Raw genomic sequence first — 9313 nt, forward strand, 5'->3', positions numbered from 1 at the left:
GCCCATTATCCAGGTGGACAAGGCTTTCAAAGAGAACCAGCTGTCCACCCCTTCCTTTCCTGGACCTCGGTGCCCCTGGGCCCTCCCTCTACACTCACCTGTGATGCCGCTGAGCTCATTAAACTCCCTGCCGACTGCTCCATGCTGTCCCCTCTGTCCTTGTGTAGAGTCAACTGTGCAGACTCTTATTACAGTCACAATGCATATACTGAGGGTATATTAAGACTAAGAAGAACTGACCCCAACAGCAAAGACCTGTGTCTGTCTTCAGTATCCAAGTGCAAAGAGGCGTGCTTTCCAAGTCAGCCCTGAAAAAGATGAAGAGGACAACATGTCCACCTCTTCTAATCCTGACACTGACCTGCCCCAGATCACTGCCTCACTGTCCAGCCAGCTGCCTGTCCCCAGACCCCTCCCTCACCTCTCTCCCATCACCTCCCAGGAGAAGGCTTGGGTGAAGAAGACTAAGAAAAAGAGGCAGAGGAATCAGGAGAGTCAGGAAGGTCCAAGTCCTGAAGACAGGCCTCCAGAGTTGCTGGAAGTCAGAACACAGGTGCTGAGACACCTAGAGGACCCTGTAGCTCCTGTGATTCTAGGAGAGGTGAGGAGTGAACCTTTACTGTAGTGTCCAGTCAGTGTGTCTGTATTAACCCCTCTCTCTCAGTGCAGTGTTAATGTACTGGAGTGTCCAGTCAGTGTGTCTATATTAACTCCTCTCTCTCAAAGCAGGTCAGCTCCTCCCATTCCTTCACCAAGATGCTGTGCTGTTCCGGGGTCGATGAGGATAAGAGCAACACTACAGAGCTGAAGAGATGGAAGGAGCCGCAAGGGGGCAAAAGGACAGCGGCACCAGTGGAGAAATTCAGGAATGTCCGGGATGGGAGACACCGGTCCCTGAACACCCAGGAGCGGGATAAGGAGAGGAGGCGGAAGCTGGAAGGGTGGTTGATGGATCGGAGACAGGAGGTGCAGGAGGAGAAGGAGAGGAGGAAGCTGGAGGAGGACAGGATGAAGGTGGAGGAGAAGAGGAGGAAGGAGAGAAGATGGGAGAAGGAGGGAGAGGACAGGAGGCAGATGCTGGAGAAGGAGAAGAGGAGACGGGAGAAGGAGGAGGAGCAGAGGAGGAAGACTGAGGAAAAGCAGGAGAGGAGACGCACCAAGGCAGCAGATGCAATTAGGAGGACCATGAACAAGGAGGAGCGGAGACGTGCCCAGGAGGCGGAGGAGAACAGGAGGGAGCAGCAGAAGCAGGAGGTGAGATGGGAGAAGAAGGAGCAGAAGAGGTGGAAGGCCTACGCTCGGGGGCTGGAGAAACGCCTGCAGCAGGAGGAGGAGAGGAGGCAGAAGGAGAAGGAGGAATGGAGGTGAGCTCAGGAGGAGGAGAGGAGGAAGCAGCTGAAGGAGGGGAATAAGAAACGAGCAAAGGAGGAAAAGGAGAGAAGGAGATTTTGGGAAGAGGAGGAGAGGCAACAAGCAAAGGAGAAGAAGGAGAGGAGGAAACTGTTGGAGAAGCAGGAGAAGAAACAAGCAAAAGAGGAGAAGGAGAGGAGGAGAGTTTGTGAAAAGGAGGTAAAGAAATAGCTGAAGGAGGAGGAAAGGAGGAGAGTTTTGGAGAAGCAACAATTGAAGGAGAAAATGGAGAGGTGGAAAGTTTTGGAAAAAGAGTGTGCCCCAGAGTCCAGATGCTGTCAGGTCAGTTATTATAAATAAGATGGAGTACACCCTGTACCAACCTGGACTAACCTTTGTCATTAGTTTCAACCTAATTTCACACCAGCAAATAAATACTGACTGGGAGAGAAGAGGTATCTGACAGGCCAATCTGTGTCGGAGCCATTACTGACCTGCTCGTCTGTTCACAGGGAGACTCCTCTCTGATGAAACGCCCTCTGGATACAGAGATCCAGGGGACATTGAGGGAGACCCCACTTCAGGTAAAGGGGACTACAGACAGGGGACTCAGTGTGGGTGAGGTTGTTCAGGGATGGGATCCACACTGACACTGTGACCTGAGTCCACTCACTCCACTGTTCCCACACTGACACTGTGACCTGAGTCCACTTCACTCCACACTCTCCTCAATGTCTGTATCTGCAGCTTCTGTTTTACAAAAGGGAGGCTTGAAAATCCCACTTCTTTCTTCTTTCTACAATTTGATGTTTCAGAAATAAGAAATTAAACCATTCCTTGATGTAAATTCTGAATGTAACACTTTTGATGGGAAAGATTTTTTATTAATTTTATTGAAGTTTTTTTGCAATAAACTTTTTAGAACCATTTTATGTGCTTATAATGTCTAATTTATTATATTAAAACTATCAATTAAAAATGAAGGTGCTCTTGGCAACTCACAATGAAAATATCAACCCCAATGGAAAGGGAAACTTAAATGTTTGTTATCAATATGTATACATTGGACCACACAAAGGAGAAAAGCCACTGTGGACAAATCCAGACACAACATGAGACATCCTGACTGTTATTTACATTTCCCTACAAATCAAGAGAAATTAAGGGTCCTTGTCCTGCAAGAAGGGACGGCTCGTTGAAATATACAGCATCGCTACCTCACTTAAAACTGCAGAAATATTAACTACAGATTGTTACAAAGGCATCTGGGTTCAAATGACAGGAAAGATGAAAGTTCAAACAATTCACACTTTGACAGGTGTGACAAAATGACATTAGACAACTTATGATCATGAAATTCACTTCCTAAAATGATATCACAATGTTTTTGGACTGTGGGAGGACTGAACTGCAGCACCTGGCGGAAACTCCAAACAAACATGGGGAGAACATACAAACTCCACTCAGATAGAACAACAGGTCAGGAAATAAACACAGAGCTCCAGCACTGCGTGGCAGCAATGTTAACCACAGTTGCACCTGTAAAATAAGTATACTTCCAAAACAGCAGCATATAGTGTATAACAATATTTTATAAACTTTCAGTCTGGATCTTAAAAAATTCATATAATTTTTTGTCAGCTGAAAATGTTAGGCTGCCTGCTTTTAGGGGGGGAAATATTTTTTCAAATTTACATGTCGATATTAAAATAACATATTTCCACATATAAATACAATTATAATAAAATATACAAAAAAAGCCTTATTTTCTTTAATGATATGAGTTCTACAATACTGATACAGTATTGTACAAAATGGTATGATCTGAAGAAACGCCAGAGCACAATGTATCAATTTGGGTGACACTAACAGAAGAGGGACACAACATGGAAATCCACAAGGTTGATTTTCAACAACAAAAATGTGCTTGAAAATAATTTGACAAGGAGGAAACCTTACATGCATGGATACCAGTATTTCCCCAGTAGGTTAAAATGCAGCAGGGAACAGTATAAAAGAAGGTCAGTGTCACTTGATATTGCATCACAGAGGCTGATCTCTTCTTCATCATATCCACCACTTCCAGAAAGCCAGTACACATAATTGTGAGGGTTTAAATTCAGAAGGAAAAATAATTCTCTAAATTAAATTTTATGCTGCACAGAGAGCCTCACGTGTATGTGGTCAGGTAGCTCAGTTGGATCAATTGTCGTTCTAATAATTCCACAGTTGTGGGTTTGATCCCTTACAGGCCAGGAGATCTCCTTATCTTTTGCCAAAACCATTTGATCTTTCAGTCCATGGTGAAATATATTGTGTTGAAAAGATGCCACAAACTGTAGACAAATGCTAGTGCTGCAGGTGAAGAGGAAAGCATTCAAAGATTTATGAGTTTCTTATGTGGAGCGAAAATAAAGTGTCACCATTTGCATATGTGAGGTTTCCAAATCAGCTCTCTGTAAAGACGCTCAAATCCAGCCTGTTAAGTAAAAAATATTTTAGCTGGGGATCCTCAAATCAGGCGTGTAGAAAAGAGCACCGCTAAACAACATGGGGAGTACAGAACATGTGATAAAAGTGTTCTTTAAACAAAAAGTGAAGATAGTGAATTTGTCTTTCACTTAGACGTTCATCGAAAGCTCAGTAAACAATAAAGCGTGTTTACTGAGCGAGAGACTCGTGTTCTGAATTCTCATCAGATTAACCGGTAATACAGCTACTAATAAAGGTTTACATTGATCTTAATTATTAATAAATTACACTTTTATTAATAAAGACATGTATTGATCAAATTCATTGTGAATAGTTGTGGTGTCTAGAAAACAATTTTAGCTAAATATTTCAAGCGAGTGGTGAATACTGTATGTTCGTTACTTTGTGACCATATTATTTCCACTACAGAACAGTTCAAAAGCAATCGACTGTTCCACTACTGAGTTACTTAAACCCTGTGAAGAGGTGGTTTAAGTTAGTCTCCTACATCAGTAAGATCTAATGGGCAGCAGATGTTATTTTAGGTTTGTTGCAATTGAGAACAAATTTCAGCAGCCAGGTTCGTACCAATGACCCATTGTAGGGACATTGCCAATCAGCCACAAGAAAAAAAAAACATAATTTGTGTCTTTATTAAAAAAAGGAAAAACAGAGTAGTAGTTTATGTGGTAATTTCAGGTACAATGTAAGAACTTAAGTTAACTAGTCCCACAGTAATGCGTGGGGTCCTATCAATAGAAAAAAAAAATACTTGTAACCCAAAAACACAACAACCACAATGCGAGAAGCCTTCCGGGAACCTAGGCAAATCACTGTAGTAGTCTAACGACTACAGAAAATAAAATTAAAAAATACTTAACGGAACAACTTCAAAACAAAAATAACATTAAAAACAAATCTGGGAAACAAAAACAGAATCTAATGCGAGAGCTTTTTCAAGTCTTTGGTACCCCATCGTGCTCCCTTAGTCCCAGTAGACCTCTCGTCTAAGAAGATATCTCTCATCTATCTGTGTAGAGATCAACAGGGGGTCCACAGCTGATGAAATTAAGTAGTGACCTGCATCAGCTGCAAAGGAAAAAGTATAGGTTTATTCCATGCTGAAAAGAGAAGGAAACACAACGTGGACCCTTCTTCGGGTCTGACGTGGAATAAACCTTTACCTGTTCCGTTGATGTTAATTTAGACCGGATCTCCAGCAAATACCTAACAGGCTACAATCCCGTTAGATAAGGTGTTAAGGACCACCTATAAGTAGCAGTATCTAAAGTGGACAGTTGCTTTCAGTAGCTAAAGACAGGCCACACTGCTCCAGATGAGACTTGAACTCACAACCTCGGCATGACTCCGCTGTGCACTGGTGTATAAGTACCGCGCGCTGACCGATTGCGCTACTGGAGCCGCGTAGACTACTTTCCCTTCACACACTGACGTTGCACAAACACAGGGTGAAAACGATTTCGGCATGTTTTCCGTCTCTCCGTGGGAGAAAGGGACAGTAAAAGAGCGAGGAAACTACAAGGGAAGAAAATGAAAAAATAGTGCTCACTGCAAAAGAGGGAGGAGAGAGATGGTCAGACACGTAAATCAGCCCGGCGGATTTGTCATTTGTAGTGACATTTATGAGTCTTCATGTGTCTGAAACTGTCCAGTTTGTATTTTCGTTTCAAAAATCCAGTAAACTTGAATAAGACAAGAAGGCACACACTGCACATCTGCGGAACATCACGTCCGATGTTTACAGTGACATCAGAGATTGAAAGCGAAGTCGTTTTTTATTAAAGGTTCAAGGAAATCTGAATATGTTTGCTAGACGTATTTCAGAATCACAGTGAAATGTAGTACGATTGCTGCACAGATCTGCAGTCTGCAATTAGAATACGGTTTGTGCGTTGTATAAAATATGCCATTCAAAACTTTTCTAAAACTGCAGAGATACATTTCGGAATGCGTCTTCCTGTAAAAATAAAATATCTATTTTATTTGACGGGCGCTATAAGCAGAGTCTGAAGCCAGCTCCACAGAAGAACTATGTGGAGTTCTTCTACTATATTCAGTGGGCCAAAAAAGTGAGTATTTCACTAAGTGAACAATTACTGTACATCATAATCATATTTGTTTTACTTCTCCTGCCATTGCAATTTGTGCACAAAGATTTTTTTTATTTATTTTCAAAATGTATTAGCCTTGATGGGAAAGGACATTAAACTGTGGGCGCGGTGGCCAAGTGGTAAGGTGTCGGTCTCGTAAACCGAAGAGCGTGGGTTCAAATCCCGTCCGTGCCTGGTTTGCTTACCACGCCATGCCTTTATCTAAATCGTCAATTGTCTTGCAATGTAGAAATCTCTGTAATAATAAGAAAAGAAAGTAGTTAATAATCCTGTAACAAAGTAACATCCTCCACTGCTCCTCCACTGCTTGTCAGGATGGCTGAGTGGTCTTAGGTGCCAGCCTCAAGAACTCAATCGTGTGTAGTGACAGTTGTTATTCACAACCCGGATTTCTATGGAAGCCCGTTTCCGCCAGGGAGTAAAAAAAAAAAACGAGCTATGGTATCTCAGAATTCCGACTTAGCAACTCAGAATTGCGACTTAGTAACTCAGAATTCCGACTTTATATCTGACATTTGCGACTTCGAAATAGCCCATATTTCAATGTCTGTCCTTTTGTTATTGTAACGGATTCGGGTTCTAGGGTTTGTGCCCTCGCAGCTCCCACCCTACTTCGTGCCTCACTGCATTGGCTCGAGCCCAGGTCTTGCCAGCTGAGCTAAAGAAGACCTTTTTTAAGTAAAAAAGGACATACAATGAGATACCATAGCGCGTTTTTTTTACTCCCTGGCGGAAACGGGCTTCCATAGATTTCCCTTCATGTTCATTAAGATGTGTAATTTGTATGTTGCTTATATAAGAACAGTTTCTTCAAAAGTTCTGTCAATTAACAGTGGAGAGCTAGCCGATGTACGTTTTCATGAAAACGCTCTTTAAGGCGATTACAAGTATCTTGAGCAAATCTGCGTCATATTTTAAAAAAAAAAAAGTTTAGCTCAAGATGCAACAGGAGTATAAATTAATTCTCCCACCCTACATTCCAAGATATGGAATCTTATTTTTCTTGAAGTTTCTGATGTTGGTCGTTATTGGAAATTGTCCGGTGATATCGACTCAGGTACTCAGTTGTTACGTGCTGTAATTCGATACATGCAAAGCATTTATATTCCCTCAAATTATTAATAAGGTCAATAATGTATTAAACATTACATGCCACTTTTTCTATAGATGATGCTCACGATGGAACAGTGAGAAAGGCGTGCCTAGATGTGCTTGAACCAGCACCTTACTATCATTTTAGTCCCGACCTGACCGCACTGAGCAATGGTACGACAGAGACTCCAACGGGTGGTTTTCTCCATTTACAGTTTTTGGGTAAAAACCAATCTGAACTTTTAAGCAAGTATTTTATTTCCAATTTTGCAAAGTGTAAGTTTTTCTTATAAAACGTTGTTTCAGAAAGAAACTGAGCTGACGGGAATAGCCCTGTCAGTAGAATATTTAACTTTTCATCTCAGCTAGTTCTTCTGTGGAGCAGGCTTCAGAACTCTACGTACAACGCCTTTGATGTCATTTTATTTTTACAGCAGACGCATCCGGAATGTTTTTTTTTTACTTTTTATTTGAACAACAAAATAGATTCAATATAAACAAGAGCACTTATAACATCAGTAGAATCGTCAGGGGTACATAAAATAATACAATTACACTTTCTGAAAACGATTAAACTAGGTAAATCAAGATAAGGTCCGCAAAGTCTCTTGCAAAGGTATTTGGGTTTGCTTGAACCTTTAATAAAAAAGTGATCTGAGACTTCCTAGCTTCCAGTCTATAATCTCACTGTAACTAAACTAGGATGTGATGTTTCGCAGATGTGCAGTGTGCCTTTACGCTTGGCATGTTCAAGACTATTCGTTGCGTGAGCTCCTCGCTGCGTGTCCTGTACTGTATTGTGATTTCGTTGAGATTATCTACGAGGAGTACAGCGACTAGAACGCCTTGAACTTTTTTTTTTCGGTATACAGTATAAAAGAAAACGCTAAAGCACATACAAAGTAACTAACATTTCCTATATGTAGGTTTTCTGAGTATGTCTCTACTTCACTTAAATACCTTAGTGACAGGCGATCTCTTTCCGATATTTGTTCTGGCGCGGTTATTGATCCCATACTAAAGATTATTTTTATAAAGAACATGTCACCTGCAAACTGGTATCGGGAAAGTTTTATAATATTACTTTTTATTTTAAAAAAGTAAGTTTATCATAACCTATATGATTTCTTACCAGCGTGGAGCTCGAATTCACAACCCCGAGATTAAGTGTTTGGTACTAGTTGCGCCACAGAAAATTGAAATCTCTTATTTATATTAAATACTGCGGCTCCTGTCCTTTTCTTCTCGTCAGAGAAGAGGTCGGTCTGGTCTCCAGATTATCAACTATAAAATCAGGCAGTGCTCCTTTGTAAAGCAGTGTTGGTTCACATTGCTTATATGGGGCAACACATCAACTCGATGATCGCTCGCTGTACACGCATGCCCCCCCTTCACTGAAATAACATAGACGAAGGAAACTCTCTTGTCTTGGGCTGCTGTCACCCGGAGCGCGGGTATTGCGGTCACAGCACAAAGTACTGACCACTATACCATCGCGGCGAGTTGGGACAGACTATCGTTAATGTAATTCAAATGCTCACAGTGTCTTTAATCTGATGGATTCATATACCGTGCTCATGAGAAAGTCACAAACCTGTCATCTACACACTGTTCCCAGAGCTGGATAGGTGATTCCAGATTCTACAGCTCTCTAGCAGTAGTGGAAATCAGGCTACAGAAATGGAGAAAATCTCTTCAAAATGTGGAAATATAATCCCGAGACGAGTCCTTTCTCAAAGGTCAACTCTGCTTGCAAATCACCCCTCCCCACATCGCGCGGTGTAGCGGTTATAACCTTCTATTACCACACCAAAGGGCTTCAGTGAGAAAGCGGGCAGAAACAAAGCGATCTCTTTCATTTTTACGTTTTGCACGCCTGACGGGGTTTTACGGTGCTCTTTTCTACACTGAACTGATCATTTGGACACCGTAAGTCAAGAGAGACACATTTCTATGTAATCAAGAAACCAGGAATCCTAACCGTTAGCCCGTTAGTGCCACAGAAAAAAAAACGTTTCAGCAAGATAAAATTGCAGGATAAACACATTTTTTTCTTTTTCGTAGGGCTGGTGTTTTGTTTGATTTAGCGAATTGTTTACACTTTATTTCTGACACATGACTTAAAAGGCTGGTCGAGTATATTTAATACAAGAGCGCTGAACAACAATTTTCATCTACCGTATTGTCATGTTTTTTAAAAAAAAGCAAGTTAAATGCATATATAGTAAATGTTTTTTTTCATATAATAGTGTTTATGGTCTGATAAA

The 9313-nt window shown here is 41.4% G+C and overlaps 1 protein-coding gene and 2 non-coding genes across 3 annotated transcripts; 2 read left to right on the forward strand and 1 right to left on the reverse strand.

Annotated features, from left to right (window-relative positions):
• The first annotated feature begins 331 nt into the window (after positions 1–331).
• Positions 332–1368, forward strand: LOC148804649 (uncharacterized). Its single transcript, XM_088909821.1, has 2 exons — positions 332–601; positions 727–1368. The coding sequence occupies exons 1-2, from the start codon at positions 332–334 to the stop codon at positions 1366–1368; spliced, it is 912 nt and encodes a 303-aa protein (XP_088765947.1).
• A 3782-nt stretch (positions 1369–5150) lies between these two features.
• On the reverse strand, positions 5151–5244 carry trnai-uau (transfer RNA isoleucine (anticodon UAU)). Its single transcript has 2 exons — positions 5207–5244; positions 5151–5186 (listed from the first exon to the last, which is right to left on the reverse strand). It is a non-coding gene; the product is annotated as a tRNA-Ile (tRNA).
• Positions 5245–6056: 812 nt separating this feature from the next.
• On the forward strand, positions 6057–6128 carry trnat-cgu (transfer RNA threonine (anticodon CGU)). The gene has a single exon. It is a non-coding gene; the product is annotated as a tRNA-Thr (tRNA).
• The last annotated feature ends 3185 nt before the right edge of the window (positions 6129–9313 follow it).

The sequence above is a fragment of the Atractosteus spatula genome, unplaced genomic scaffold (assembly GCF_055471065.1).
Source record: "Atractosteus spatula isolate fAtrSpa1 unplaced genomic scaffold, fAtrSpa1.hap1 Scaffold_92, whole genome shotgun sequence".
In the NCBI taxonomy this organism is placed as follows: Eukaryota; Metazoa; Chordata; class Actinopteri; order Semionotiformes; family Lepisosteidae; genus Atractosteus; species Atractosteus spatula.

Excerpts from the sequence above, each read along its gene's own strand:
- LOC148804649 (XM_088909821.1), top strand. The coding sequence starts at position 332 with ATGTCCACCTCTTCTAATCCTGACACTGACCTGCCCCAGATCACTGCC. Across the intron at positions 602-726 it reads CTCCTGTGATTCTAGGAGAG|CAGGTCAGCTCCTCCCATTC; the intron begins GTGAGGAGTGAA and ends TCTCTCTCAAAG.